The sequence below is a fragment of the Perca fluviatilis genome, chromosome 21 (assembly GCF_010015445.1).
Source record: "Perca fluviatilis chromosome 21, GENO_Pfluv_1.0, whole genome shotgun sequence".
Classification (NCBI taxonomy): domain Eukaryota; kingdom Metazoa; phylum Chordata; class Actinopteri; order Perciformes; family Percidae; genus Perca; species Perca fluviatilis.
The window spans coordinates 20,157,480-20,173,387 of NC_053132.1; the positions used below are offsets into that span (position 1 = coordinate 20,157,480).

The 15,908-nt window shown below is 41.1% G+C and overlaps 1 protein-coding gene across 5 annotated transcripts in view; it reads left to right on the plus strand.

Annotated features, from left to right (window-relative positions):
• grid2ipb (glutamate receptor, ionotropic, delta 2 (Grid2) interacting protein, b) overlaps window positions 1-15,885 on the plus strand; it is a 45,195-nt gene extending 29,310 nt beyond the window's left edge. The window contains exons 15-27 of one of the 5 annotated variants that reach the window (XM_039787221.1): window positions 519-859; window positions 1,294-1,338; window positions 2,110-2,934; window positions 3,693-3,845; window positions 4,176-4,263; window positions 4,857-4,946; window positions 8,704-8,900; window positions 9,329-9,484; window positions 9,716-9,802; window positions 9,907-10,036; window positions 10,365-10,483; window positions 13,448-13,612; window positions 13,884-15,885. In XM_039787221.1, the coding sequence (XP_039643155.1) occupies window positions 519-859; window positions 1,294-1,338; window positions 2,110-2,934; window positions 3,693-3,845; window positions 4,176-4,263; window positions 4,857-4,946; window positions 8,704-8,900; window positions 9,329-9,484; window positions 9,716-9,802; window positions 9,907-10,036; window positions 10,365-10,483; window positions 13,448-13,612; window positions 13,884-13,955 (2,468 nt within the window). In that variant the 3' untranslated portion in view covers window positions 13,956-15,885. The remainder of the gene's footprint in view (window positions 1-518; window positions 860-1,293; window positions 1,339-2,109; window positions 2,935-3,692; window positions 3,846-4,175; window positions 4,264-4,856; window positions 4,947-8,703; window positions 8,901-9,328; window positions 9,485-9,715; window positions 9,803-9,906; window positions 10,037-10,364; window positions 10,484-13,447; window positions 13,613-13,883) is intronic. The other 4 variants (XM_039787222.1, XM_039787226.1, XM_039787224.1 and 1 more) reach the window with 4 other exon arrangements.
• Window positions 15,886-15,908: the final 23 nt, after the last annotated feature.

Consider the following 15,908-nt stretch of genomic DNA (forward strand, 5'->3'; position numbering starts at 1 on the left):
GACAGGCATGGCATTACATCCACTGACCTACTAAAAATGTCACATATATTAGTAAGGTTCACATGAAGAAGTCCACGCTACGGAAATACATATCCTCTCATCTGCAGCCTTGTGTTTACGGTTGATTTAACATGAATGAAAACATGCAAGCTTTTGAATGTTTAAATGAGCTGGTTTTTACCAATCTGATCATGTAAACATAACACGAGAACCACCGAACGTGTTTAGGTTAGAACTCATTCAAAATCTACAGTCTAAATATGTGCGACCATGAGCCTGCAGTTTATCTTTTTGTTGCCATGGTAACCCCTCAGAAGAACGGACACCCAAGGCGACAACATGGCCAAGAATGTCACACATAATTTCTTCAGGGAATAAGTAGCATAATGTTGGCTATAATTCCAATTTAAAAAATGATCTGGTGGAAACATGTGCAGCGTGAGCGTCAAACACACACACGCTCACGCGCGCACCCCCCCACGCTGACGGCCACCATCTTTGATTTCCTTTCCTTAAAGGTAGCCGTAAATCCGGCCTGTCCCTGTCCTGGAAAGAGCCTCTCCCCACTCCTGTGTATGAGATCCACCACCAGAGCAGCGTGGACTCCAACCCTTACGTCAGCCTGGAAAGCCCCCCCGCCTCCCCTCAGCCCTCGGACGGCGGCCCCAACACGCTGACCCGCCGCAAGAAGCTGTTCACCTTTTCCCGCCCGCCTCGCAGCCGGGACACAGACAAGTTCCTGGACTCTCTGAGCGAGCAGCTGGGCCACCGGGTCACTCTGGTGGATGACTTTGTACACGGAGAGAATGACTATGAGGAGGTGAGGAAGACCCGCCTCCAATCTACTGCATCCTCAGCTGTAATTATGCGCACACACACACACACACACACACACACACACAGAGTACATGTTTTTTTATTTTAAGGTGATTTCAAGTTGTTTTTAAGCATTATTTGTTTTTGCTGTAGAGTTAATCTGGTGTGTGCTGTAGAGCAATAGCCTGGGTCTGCCTGGGTCTGACCCATTAGCAGATAATGTAAGATGCACTTTAGAGGCGGATAGTTACTGTAATGGTGTTCATAGCAACTGTACTACTGTCTCATAGTTACTTTTCTAGCGCTAAAGTATAAAATATAGCATCATTTCTAGACAATCTTACTGTTGTGCATTTGCTTATTATCACATAATAAGCAAATGCACATTTCACTAAAGTAATTACGTTGTAGTGTTGCATGTTTACATTAGAGCGGCTCTAATGTACGCTACAATGAACACTTGTGTCACATGAACAGATATATCAAGGTGGTTGTCTTGGTTTCAGAAGAAGAGGGATGCCTGTAAGTAAAACATGATACTCAGTTGTACAGTATAGTCTAATTTAATCTAAGGTTATAATAAGATGCTGGATGACGTTAAATCTTGTTCCGTCTTTGTCAGGACGGTTTTGTTTTGTGTTGGTTTTGTGGGGAATGCAGCGTATTGTACTTAATTCACTTGGTTGCACGTATTTTAAAGGTCCCATGACATGGTGCTCTTTGGATGCTTTTATATAGACCTTGTGGTCCCCTAATAGCGGATCTGAAGTCTTTTTCCCGAAATTCAGCCTTGGTGGGCAAGGTGGAGGGTGGGGGTGTGGCCTTGACCAAGTGCCACTTTGCTCGTTTGAAAGCCATGATGTCTCTCTCTCATGGGTTGGCCAAATTCTCTTGGGGAACTCATATTAATGTTAAAAAAACCTCATAATGTGAAATTTTCATGCCATGGGACCTTTTAAAACTGATCTTTTTGAGTATCCTTTTCAGTATTTTACAGTAAACACATTTATTGCATCACATTTCTTGTGGTCCATAAATAGATGGATTTGGCTGGAGTACTGATCATATTTAAGTGCATGTGTTTTTAAAATAAGGTTATTTAGTTTTATTTTGTGTGGCTTTTTTTGTCCCATAAGTAGGTAAAAAAAAATGATTGCAGATTGATAAGCAAGAGTGTAAAACTACAAAGAGCACAATGCCTTTTTAATTTTTTAATTTTCCTTTTGTATGAGAGCATGTGGAGGTGAAAGTTGTGATTATCAGGGTGTGATGGTGCCCCTCTCCTCCCTCCAGATGAGTTTCCAGGAGGAGCAGGACATGGGCTTCGTGCCCCGGCGCCTCAGCAGCGGCAGCAGCGAGGATCACAGTAGCAGCGACGAGGCCTCCTCTCCCTGCTACTCCTCAGGATCGGAACTCATCCCGCCACCTCCCACCCAGAGCCCCCCGCCTCCCCCACCTTTCCAGTCTCTGATACCGCCCCCTGTTCAATTCACTGACCCCGTGCCGCCAGTCCGCTTCTCCCCTGAGCACGTCCCCCGCAGCCGGATGCCCTTCCAGCCGCAGCACCCCATCATCCCTCCTCCGCCGCCCCCCCCGAGGACCCTCCTGTCCAACCGCTCTCCTCTACACAAAGTGCTCCCCGCCAGAGAAGAAGCTCATCAGCGCTTCCACACGACCATCACCACCACCACCACCCGCCTCTCGCACGGCCACAGCGCCCTGGGCTCCAGCGCCCTGGGCTCCAGCGCCCTGGGCTCCAGCGCCCTGGGCTCCAGCGCCCTGGGCTCCAGCACCCTGCGCTCCTCCCAGCCGTCCCGCCCCTGCTACCTCCCCCGGCAGTTCAGTCAGCCCCAGCCTATCCTGCAGCCGTCCCCCCAGCCCTCCCCTCAGCCGCTGAGACCGAGCCAGCTCGTCCTCCAGAGGCACCACCAGCTCCACCACCAACACAGCTATCAGGGCCCGCTGCCGCCTTCCCTCCAGGATCACAGCTCGTCCCACTGTCCGAGCCAAGGCCCCGGGGGCTCCCCGCTGCACTCCAAGCCTCCGGCCTCTTACTCCACCCTCCCCAGTCACACTAAAACCTATGAAACCCCAAAGCAGGAACAGCAGACACAGCAGGTAACATCTGCATTTACTGTAGTTTTTAAAACATTATGAGTAATATAAATGTTGCTCCAAACCTGACCTAGTTTTCAGCCAGAACAGAAAAATCATGGAAACTTGAAACACAGGGGAGTGCAGCAATTACACGGCAACAGAAGTGTCACAGAAAAGAATTGGCATCATGCAAGCTATACTTTTTTTTTGATGATATATATTTGGCATCACACAATATATATGTGCATGCAAATGAAAGATGTTGAGTTTGACAGGACAAAAACCATACCCCAACATGATAAAATCTTATTTATTTATTTTTTTTAATTTTTTTTTTAAATGTGTCTGCTTAGAATATAGGGTTTTGTTGGTAGTTGTCATTGTTGTGCTGGTTTACCAGCGTAACCATGAGTTAAGTGACTGTTACATTTGATAAGAACAGCTAAATAGTCTTAACGTATTATCCTGTGCGGTAATGAGCTTCATTAAGCCATCTATCTGCAGCTTTACTCTCGCAGGGGCCCCCTTCTCCTCAAGTGACGTAAGTTTGGCGGCCCTTGAGGGGGCCCCCTACTCAGTCTGGGGTTTTGGGTCGGCCACACCCACGCACCCACGCGATCTCTGCTTATGAGAGTATCAAAACAAACTATGAGTGCACTGCATCCGCTGACGTTTTGGCGTGTAGTGGGGAGATAATTCTACCACACAAAATGCTCCCAACTCTCTTGGTGAAAGCTTGTGAGCTAAAAAAAATCTCTCTATATATTTTGATCCCCAAGGCCGCTCCGCCCCCACCTCCACCTCTGCCCCCACCCTGTGACCCGCCTCCGCTTCCCAAGTCGGACCACCACGCCTCGGACACCAACCACATGAGTGTGAAGAGGCTGCGCTGGGAGCAGGTGGAGAACTCCGAGGGAACCATCTGGGGTCAGGTGAGTCTGTCACATTAGTCTTAGACAAGATGGGATTTGGGAAGAAAAAAAGCATGCATGGGTCTGCCTAAAAAAATAAAACCTTACATACAGTAAGTACAGTAAACGATATCATGACTTGTGAATCTTCCCACCTTGGCTGTGAATTTTTTCACTCCTACATTTCTCTTCCCATATTCGGAAAGACCTACTCATCCAGTCTGTTGTGTCTCTGATGAGTCATGGCAGCATCGGAGCTCAAATCTTGAATCTTTCGACAGCTACTTTTAGGTTGCAAAGCTTTGACTGTGTCTTTGAAGAGTACAGAGTGTATTCTTGTTCTATGTTTAGCTCGGAGAGGACTCAGACTACGACAAGCTCACTGACATGGTGAAGTTCTTGGACCTCGATCTTCACTTCGGGACTCAACGGCGATCTAGTAAGTAGTCGTGTGCATGTGATCACCCTTCATCATACTGCACCATCATCGTCATATCTTTATTTACATCACGCTGGATGTCATACAGTGACAATATACCATCAAATGGATTATGAGAGGACTATTTCACTGTAAAAGTGATGTGATTATTGTTTGACATCTCCTGTTTTGTTTGTACCTTTACAGTTATGATGTTCTCCATAACCTGTTTTGGAGCTGCTCCATTCACCTGTACATCAAATCCATTCTCCATAAGGCACCATCCCCCCTCCACACTCCTCTCCTGTCTTGACCGACCTCAGTAATAACACAGCTCTGCCAGAGGAAACACACACACCTCACTGTTATTTATTGTAGGTCTCCCAGACGTTTGGCCTTTAGCGACTCAAATGGCAGAGCTGTGTTATTAACGCATCAACCTGCCACATAGAGCCTGTGTGTGTGTGTGTGTGTGTGTGTGTGTGTGTGTGTGTGTGTGTGTGTGTGTGTGTGTGTGTGTGTGTGTGTGTGTGTGTGTGTGTGTGTGTGTGTGTGTGTGTGTTGTTTCCCGGTGCCTGGAGAACACATCCTTAAACTGTTGTTAATATTATCAGTCTCTCCTCCAGAGCCAACCTTCTTGCCAGAGAACTTTAAAAAGAAAGACGTGGTGGAGATTCTCTCTCATAAGAAAGCCTACAACGCCTGTGAGTACCACAAAAACATGGCTGCAGGTCACACCTAAAAAGGTCTGGGCTCAAGTATGTGGCATGATGATGAAATAACCCATATTAATAGTATTTTACGATTGCTTTGAAAAGCCGCACTGACTCACTAAATTCTTAAAGTGTAAAACACTACAGTTTTTCTCCATTGACTTGATGCACTTCTGCCAACTACAGTATGTTTTAAAGGTGCCATATTGTCTTTTTGATAATAAAGCAGGTTGATATGCTGTATAAATACTGTGAAAGTATCAAAACGCTCAATCCACAGAGAAATGCACACAGCCCATAATCAGAAGATGTGCCTTTAAATGAGGCTTCCGTACGGTTGTGATGTCACATCTATACTATATGTAGGTAGAAAGTGCCGCTGCAGTGCCGTTACAATCATTCCCCAGCTGCAATGACGGTGCAGAGAGCGCAGATGCGGAAGACCCGGTAACACTGACCAATCAGAGCAGACTTGGGTTTTTCAGGAGGGGGGTCTTAAAGAGACAGGCGCTAAAATGGAGCTTGCAGACAGAGGGTGAATACAGGTATATTCAGACAGACAGTATGAGAAAAATAATGTGTTTTTTGAACATTAAAGCATGTAAACATGTTCTAGTAAAAACGCAAAATACAAGTATGAACCTGAAAATGAGCATAATATGGGACCTTGAAGACTGCAAGTTCAAATGCATTCACTTGTAATGCTTGCTGGATCCGTCCACACAATTGTCATTTCTTTCCACACAACTATCGCATAGAAAAATAGTTTACAAAACACAAGTGCAGGCCCTGAAGTGTCCGGTCGGCTCACAATATTCTTAATCTCAATGAAAACGGAGTGAAGTGCAGCATGTCAGGAGAGACTCAAAGCCCATCCGACAACAACAATTGGCATGAAAGTGAGACTATTTTTGTCAGTGTTGGAAATTTACAAACACTATGCAATTTCCAATTCAGGTTACACATAGGTCATGGCCTGTGGTGACATCACTGCAGTCGTGACAAGATTGGATTTTGTCACACAAAGCTTTTCTATTCAAGGTGTCTGTACAGGAAACATATTACATTAGGTGTGATGCGGATGAAAATCTATGACCTGATGTAAATGACATAACAGATTTAAAGATACCGAGCAGTAAAGAAACACATATTTTGTTAATTATATTATGTTTATAACTACCAAATAACTGCAGGTTTGAACTTGATGCACTGTGTTGAAATTGTTATTGTCTTGACTGAGGAGTTTTTTCAAAACTTCAAACTTCAAATGGAACTAATTTAGGCTAACTTGCTGTTATCAGGCTAAAAGAATCATCCTGTTAATTCTCATCCAGCTAATTTGGCTCTTTGAGATCGAGGACTGATGTGTTAATCCTGTATGTAGTTATCGTAAATAAGTGCTCTTATTTTGAAATAAAGGCTAAATGAGCAGGGCGCTGAAACCGTGATCAGCGTTCATATGATTGCACATCATGTGATGAGGTAGGTGTGTTGGGAACCCTCCCAGCATGCACTGGGGCAATATATTCAAGTGTCATTTCATGTGTTCCTGCATTGTTCCTGGTGTTATTTTGTTCTACGTTGTGCTGCACAAAGTTTCCACACGTTCATCACTGGTAAACAGTTAGATGTTACCAGTGAATGTGGTCAGACAACAAGTTCAGGTTCCCTATGGACATGAAAGATACTTTTTAGTGATAATCAGAAGCCTATTATAAAATTGAAACCCACTAAACTCGTAAAAAGCTGCTCTAATTGCACAAATTATTTTCAGTTCTACAGTTAATTATTTAATAACTTTTAGTTTACAAAAATTCCCATTTTAATGTCAAATGAAATGCCATATGTTGTGCCTCCATTGGTCTTTAGACAGTCGGAATCTTTCAGTTGAGGTCATGTCTTTTTGCTCACAATATCTCAAACTCTATTTTGTTATATATTGTTTAATATATTTCTATGTATTTAACCGTGTATAAGTATAGGTGCATCTATATTATGACAATTGAATTGTGATAATTCACCAACAGATTATAATGATGTTTCAATAACCTGCATGCTCATTGAAAATCCTAATTACATCAACACATCTTTCATTATAAATCTAAGAAGGAGAGCCATCTGTATTTGAAAATGAGTTCATGTATGGAGATCCGATCATGGTCCAGAGATAATATGCTGTACTTGTGTCTGTGATACTGGTTGACCTGCTGTATCAGTTTCTTCTTCTACTGTAAAATGTCTTTCTTGCTGCCGTGTTTCTTCAATTGTAGAATGGCAAGGCCCTACTCACTGCTGTCATCCTCTTCTTCCTGTGATTGAGAGAATAAATATGTTCTCTTGATGAAAACGTGTCTTCACTTGGTGATCCAAAACAAAACAAGTTCCACTTTATAAATAAGAATAATAATGACTCTATTCTTTACCATTTTCTTCATGCCTGATTAGAAAGTTGTACCAGGCTCTCTCTCCTAATACATCCATGGGATCAATAATGCGTCAACATCAGTAGTAGTTTAGTAGTCTAAGCATATTTACACGTTAATATCCGTTTAACAGTGATGACCGTAACAATGCAGGAACACATTCAATGACACTTATGTTGTTATGTTGAATCTATTGCCCCAATGCATGCTGGGAGGCTTCCCATCACACCTACCTTGTGTAAGTGCAACCACACGATCAGCACTCAGCCACTCATAAATGCTGATCATGATTTCAACTTCATTTTGCCTTTATTTCAAAATAAAGGCATAAGAGCACACTGTTATTCAAGATAATTTCAGCCACGATTAACAAATCAATCCTCAAATTGTGCTCAAAAAACCTAATTAGCTGAATAAAAATGAGCAGGATTTTTTTTTAGCCTGTTGTTAGCCTGAATTAGTTAGGCTTTTAAAGAACAGGGCCCAGATGGGAGGCTAATATAAATACAGTGAGTAATACATTAATTGAACAGTAATTGCAAGTGAAATCATTAACTCTGCTACACTATTTGTACATTATTTGAGGAAATTAAACTGATTTGATGAAAATTAACTATCAGCATAATATGAGATAAACCATTCTATTTTTAAATGCAACGCTGATTAAAATGATAAAAAAACAAAACATTTTGTGTTAAGAGGTTTGCAATTTGAAGCCAAAGCAACAGTACAATACTGTAATACAAGTAAAAAGCACATTGTCTTTAATTTATTTAAGTTTCTGATGTTAACAGAGTTTATTTCTTAGTGGTAATATCTTGAATGCCCTTTTATACAGGGAGTACAAAAAACATACTATATAATATAACAAAGGAAAAAGAAAAAAACCTCTTGTTTGCAAAGACATTTCTCTATAAAACAATCCGATGTGACCCTGTTATGTTATGCAGACTATACTACATTATACTGTGGATGATGGGTTCATTTCTCTGTGGAAGAAGGATTTGTTCTGCTATTATCACACCCATAATTAGTTTTTTATTGATTTGCTGTTGTTAATTACCAGGTTTACACTGAGATTTTGGATTTAATAATTAATCTGGCATCACAGAAACATAGTACGGATTATGAATAACACAGTGGGAAATTACACATCATCAGAGGGGGGGGTGGGGGGGTGGTAAAAGGTTTTGTCTGCATTCGGGAACACAGTGATCCTCTTTGTAACGTGAAAAAACAGACCTAAAACCTCCGTGTGTCTCTCTCTCTCTCTCTTTTTTTTTTTTTTTTTTTTTCCCCCTCCCCACCCCCTCTCCTTTCGGCAGCCATCCTCATCGCCCATCTGAAGCTCTCCACCGCCGAGCTGCGTCAGATCTTGTTGAACATGACGACCGAGCGGCTGGAGCCCGCTCACATCAAGCAGCTGCTGCTCTACGCCCCGGACGACGACGAGGTCAAACAGTTTGAGACGTTTGAACAGGATCCGGCCAAACTCAGCGAGCCCGACCAGTTCATTTTCCAGGTACACAACGACAACAAAATCACTTTGGGGAAAAAAAACAAAAAAACACAAGATCGTAGCGCTCCTTGATGCTGAAAAAAATAAAAAAATCATAATCGCGATTATTTTTGGTCAATATTGAAATCATGATTATGTACCACGGTTACTCATTGACTTTTGGAAAGATGTTGCGATTATTGAACTTAAAAAAAAAACAACAACCAGTGAAACCCCTTGAACTGTGAAAATTCCCTTCCCTTTTTCATTCACAGCACAAGACAAAAAAAAAGAGTTCACGTGCAAATTGTAACGTGCAAAATAATCGTTTCTCTCGATTGATCTGTTTTGGTGATCATTATTGGGCAGAAATCCCGATCGCGATTAACATTTTGAATACAGCCGTACACGATGGAATGATTTGAGTTGAGTGGTTGTTTTGTGTGTTCCAGATGTTGACGGTGCCCGAGTATAAAACCCGTCTGCGGAGCCTCCACTTCAAGACCACCCTGCAGGAGAGGACGGAGGAGATGAAGGTCGCGTACGATTACATCTACAAGGCTTCGGTGGAGCTCAAGAGCAGCAAGAAACTGGCCAAAATACTGGAGGTAAACCTCCAGAGCAGGGCGAAAAAACAACATGAAGCGGTTCCACTTTACTTGAAGGACTCTACATAAGCGTGACATGACACTGTCACGAACGTGTCATAAACATTATATTCATATGTTGATGACCGTGTCATGTCACTCTTATGTAGATACCTTCAAGTAAAGTGTTACCCATGAAGCTATCAGTTTTTTAATATCAACAGTGGTTATTAAGTGCTGTTTTGCCCACAGTTTGTACTTGCAATGGGGAACTACCTTAACAATGGTCAGCCCAAGAGCCACCGGACAACCAGTTTTAAAATCAACTTCCTAACCGAGGTACAGCAGCAACGCCTGCGCTTCAACCACATTATATTATCTTAGTTTTGTGTATTTATTTTTTTTTTTTTAAATCCTTCATTCTATTATTTTCTATCTCGCAGTTAAGCACGACCAAAACGGTAGACGGGAAATCCACCTTTCTGCACATTCTGGCCAAGTCTCTGTGCGAACACTTCCCCGAGCTGCTCAACTTCTCCAGAGACCTGACAACAGTGCCTCTGGCAGCCAAGGGTACGATGCCGCTACGGCAGCAGAGCTCTTTAACTCGGCTTTTTCCTTCCTGAAAATCATTTGGTAGCAGAATGTAGTCGTTCCATCCTTTTGGAATGCTAATTTCTACACAGTACTCAGTGTGCTGGGTGTCACTGCCGGCCAGGCAGACTTTGCTAATAGCATCTAAATGAGTGTTGATTTCTATTGTTCAATTGACTGTTTTAATGTACTGTATGTCTTTTATAATAACCTGGTTGTTAAAAAAAAAACCTCTGATTTACACATTTATGGGTGTTTCATTAATGCTAATGTTTTGGTAACTCGTCACCTAATATTTCTTGTTTAGTGAACCAAAGGGCCATCACAGCAGAGCTGAGTGATCTGCACTCCACCATCCTGGACATCAGGAAGGCCTGTCTTAAGATCCCGCCCACCTCCGAGGACCACTTTGCCTCCGTCATGAGCGTACGCTAACAGCTTTAAATATAATACACTTCAAACGCAAAGCAGTACACACGCGTGTTCGTGGAAGCTACCGATTGCGGACATTTTGTGTCATCAAAGAAAAAGTTTCAATATTTTGGGAAATTAGCTCTCTCGCGAGTTAGAAGAGGAGATCGATATCACTCTCATGTCTGTACAGTAAATATGAAGCTGGATCCAGCAGCCGCTTAGCTTAGCTTAGCTTAGCTTAGCTTAGCTTAGCATCAAGCCTGGAAACGGGGAAAACAGATAGCCTGGCTCAGTCTGAAGTTTAGAGAATCATCCGGGGCAAAACTGTATGGTTTTTTCTGCTATTTATACTTTTTTATAATATTAACCTTTTTTTTACATAGGGCCCACACTCTCCCAGGTGAGTTAGTTTTTACCACATTTTTCGACATACTATACTATGACTTGTTTCAACGTTCTATACTTTGACTTTTTTATGAAATACTATACAATTACTTTTTATCACTTTTCTCTTCATACTATACTATGACTTTTTTCAAAATACCATACTAAGACTTGCGGGTGCATACCACCATAGACATAATTATGCATACCACTGCACCAGCAAGTAGGCAGTGCAGACTCCGACCCCTGGTTGACTTTTTTTTATGACTTTTTTTCAACGAACTTTATTTAGTGGCTTTTTTTTATATCTTTTTTTGACATACTATACTATGACTTTTTTCCACATACTATACTAAGACTTTTTTATCGACAATCCATACTATGGCTTTTTTCGACATACTTGTATGACTGTTTTCAACAAACTTTATTTTGTGACAAGGTGGCTCAGTGGTTAGCACTGCTGCAAGTAGGCATTGCAGGCTCTGACACTGGGTTCAATCCCCACTTTGGGCTGGGCCTTTGTGCGTGGAATTTGCATGTTCTTCCGCACTTTCTTTGACATTTTTATGACTTTTTTCGACATACTATACTATGACTTTTCATGATTTGTTCAACATACTATGACATTTTTTCGACTTGCTATACTATGACTTTTTAGGATTTTTGTCGACATACAATACTATGACATTTGGTATAGCTCAGTCTGTGAGAAGACAGGTTTGGAGTCTAAGGTTGGAGTTTGATTCCCATCAGGAGTTAAAATCTCCTTTCGACATGCTATTCTATGACTTTTTATGCCTTTTTTTTCAACATTCTATACTATTATATTTTTGGACATACTATACTGTGACTTTTTATGACTTTTTTCGACATACTATACTATGACTTTTTTCGACATAGCATACTATGACAATTATTATAGCTCAGCTGTTAAAAGACATGTTTGGGAGTCTGAGGTTGGGAGTTTGATTCCCATCAGAAGCTAATATCAAACTTGATTTTGACATACTTTACTATGACTTTTTAATGAATAAAAAAACAAAGGAATTAAGCACTGCAGACTCCAGTTCAATACCCGGTCCAGGCTCTGGAGTTTGAATGTTCTTCCAGACTTCCCTTGACATCCTATACATTGATTTTCTCATCACTTTTTTTCAACATACTATACTATGACTATTTTTCGACATACTATACCATGACTTTTTATTACTTTTTTCGACATACGATAATATGACTTTTTGGGCTTTTTTCGACATACTATGACTTTTTATGATTTCTTCAACATATTATCAATAATTTTTTTGAACACTATACTATGACTTTCTTCAACCTACTATACTATTACTTTTTGTTTCCTTTTTTCGACATACTATACTATTACTTTTTATGTCTTCTCAACATACCATACAACAATTGAATAGCTGAGTCTGTAGGAAGACTCGTTTGGGAGTTTGATTCCCATTAGGCTCTAAAATCCTATACCAAACTATAACTTTTTTGACATACTATACTATTACAATTGTTATAGCTCAGTTGTGGGTCCAAGTTTGGGAGTTTGAAGCTAAAATCATATTTCTTTTTGATATACTATACCACGACTTTTTTATGACTTTTTCGACATACTATACTATGACTTTTTATACCTTTTTTCTACATATTATACTATGAAATTTTATACCTTTTTTTTTTTTTCAACATAGTATGCTGTGACTTTTCATGATTTTTTCGACATTCTATACTATTACTTTTTATGCCTTTTTTTCAACATACTATACTATGACATTTTTTTTACATACTATACTATGACTTTTGATCACGTTTTTCGACATAATATGCTTTGACTTTTTCAACTAACTTTCGTGGCAAGGTGGCTGAGCGGTTAGCAATGCTGCAAATAGGCACAGCAGGCTTTGCATGTTCTTCCACAGTTTCTTTGACATAGCGAATTTCGCACGTCTGTATAAACTATTTAGTTGATTATATTTTAAACATTTTTCATGCTAAATACTAAAAAGGATTTAAAAACTGTATTCTTGTAAGGTTGGAAAAGCCTCTAAAACAACATCATATGACACTTAAACCGTTTTATGTTTAAGTTTGTTCTGAATAACGTTAAAGCCTAATGTAAATGTGATGGGATACAGTTCAGCACATGTTCAGTTCAGGTGTCATGTTCTTCAGCAATTCAGTTTTCACTTCCATAAAGTTGAGAGAGTCACAAGACACTTATATTATATATTAATAATATAATATGTTGTCAACGGTAAGAATTAAAGCAAACAGAGGCCGAGATATCCTGACTTTTAGTTCCTGGTATGAGGCATGCCCCCCGACACTTTGGATACTACATTTCCCATAATGCAACTCAATAACATTTGTTTGATTTTTGGTCTGCAAACCCAAGATAAGAAGACATAACCCTGATGACATAATCTGATGACCTGATGTCTCAGACTTTAGGAAGCTCCTTCAGAGCCATAGGAGACATTTGTTTATAGCGGCTGAGTAGAACTCCTCCTCATGTAAACGGACTTTGATGTGTAAACATGGGCGGCGGGCCTCTTTTTGATGTGTGATCCTTTTGCGCCACAGAGCTTTTTGGAGAACAGCCACCCTGCAATCCAGTCTCTGGAGTCCCTGCAGACCCGAGCCATGGAGGAGTTCTCCAAGGTGGCCTCTTTCTTCGGAGAGGACAGCAAGTCCGCCAACACGGAGTCCTTCTTCGGCATCTTTGCGGAGTTCATGTGCAAGTTTGAGGTGAGCTAATACAGTGGTGCTCTCCTCAGCGCTGTCAATGGAAGCGGCTTGGATCAATTTGACTTGTTCCCGCAGGTGAGCAGCTCATATTTGGATGTCTGCAGCAGGTATTCAGCGGGAGCTCTCACACAGACTGACAGCAGCCTGCAGCTAGAAAGTGATTAAGCTGCAAAGTGCTGCCGTCTGCGGAATAACCAAATGTGCTCCAAATCTGAAAATAATATGGTAAAATGAGTCTAAATCTCATGTGATTATGGGTTTGGTCTTGCAGAGAGCTCTCAGCGAGACCCAGACTCCAGAAAACCCCAGAAGCCCCAGACTATCTTCCCCTCTGGCCTGGTAGAAGCAAGAACCGCGGGCGGACGTCGGGCCAAACCGACAGGCCGGTCGGCTCCATTTTCACTCTGCTCTCCACAACCAAAGTGCCAAGATCACACACAGAGACACTCGGACCAACGGGAACAGAGACCACGTCATCTATAGCAAACAGAATGGAAATGCACTGTATCTATTTGTAGATTATCACGGCTAGTGAGTGCCCCGTGTGCTACATTACTGTAACTTCAGGTGCTGGGTAGAGCCGGCTTTACATGATGGACATCTTTTTAGCACAAACATTACACAGCAGGAAGAAAAAGATACATTACAGAAACCATCCATATACATTTCATTGCTCCGGTGCATTACAATGAGATGTAAGTCGTGAAATCAACTGGTCTGGATATTTAGATTACTTGCTATGTTTAATACATGACTATATAAAGTTTATATTTTCTATCAGATCATATTTGAAAATTGTAAAGATTAAGCGTATATGTAGACAGACGACAGTTATCTAGAAGCAAGGTGATTCACAAGTGTAGTTTAGTTAGCGTGTACAGAGCCAGAGAGTTCATACAGTAGTGCGCTCACTGCCTCCCATACAGCACAAAAGAAAAAGTAGATATCCGAGTTTTTTCCAACATTGCTGGTCTGGACTTACAGATGTGGTCATTTAACCTACTGTGAATTTAAAGGGCATCTATTATGGGAGTTATAATAAAACAACAAAGATAATAGTTTCCATCTCCATATACAGGGAGATAAAGTCATCCACAACCAGCTCTGGTTCACCTTTGTCCTTTTGAAAATTACATTTCTAAATTCTCTTTGTCGATCAGTCAGTCAGTCATTTCTACGGAAGTAAAAAAAAAAAAAATGCCGTTAAGATTTAGACTCGAGTCATCACAGCCCAACTGGACTCGATCCTGATCATACACAGCCCCTGAAATCTGTCCAATCAGGCCAGTTTGCAGCGCATCAACTGGACAGCCTTTAAATAATAAGCTTGAGTCAGCATCAGCGTTGTCATTTTTCTGCCTGCGAGGACTCTAAATTTATCCGATAGCACATATTTATTTGCAAAACATCATTTAGAACACATTTCACAGTAAGGCAACACTGACTACATCAGCACATGGTGACATGTGGCTTAGACATCATCTGTTTAATAGACCGTGTGGGTGGAACGCCTTGTTTTAGTCAGTACAGAAAGTTGAGAGGCAGCTGAGCCGTTTGCTTCTGCTAATAGCTCTGCACTTTGTCACGTATCTCTCGAGTGTTGTGAACGCAGCCCGGCTTCAGCAAGTGTGTGGCTGCTGAATGAATGAATGTCAAATGCATGTAGGGAGAAAAAAAATAAAACGTCCTACTGTAAATGGTCATTTCCTGCTTTTCCAGTCGTCATGGTGATCTGACTCATCTACAGTACAGTGTACCTGTAGCTGTGTTGCTATTTGTCAATTAACTATTGTTGAGATTGTACATTGTTACAGTTTTTTGCTATGCACTGCTCGTCATTTTTTTTGTATCGTATGCTTGTGTGTCCTACAAGTCCTAGTTTATTTTCCTATTCAGGAGTGTCATCAGGAAATGTACCATTTTATTTATTCTTTATGCACAGCTTTAGTCAGGCTTACGAGGTGACTGATCTCGTAAAAATGCAATTCTAGGCTGCTACTAGTGTAGTAACGGTGTTTTTTTTGTCCAATCGATTGCATGTTGGTGCGGTTCATGTATTAAGATGTGCAGCTGGTAGCATTACCCCTCCCTGGATATTTAGGTTTAAAATAAATACAGTTCTGTTGGTCTAGTTAGGTTTGCGTATCAGTTGCCTACAGGCTCCCTTTTATATTCGTTTTATATGTTTTCATGGGAAGTTACTCATGTTTGGAAATTGTTTGACCTTTCATGTTTTGTTCAATGCTTTCAAACGAAGGCTATGTTTTTGATCTATAAAAATATCATGCTTGAAAGT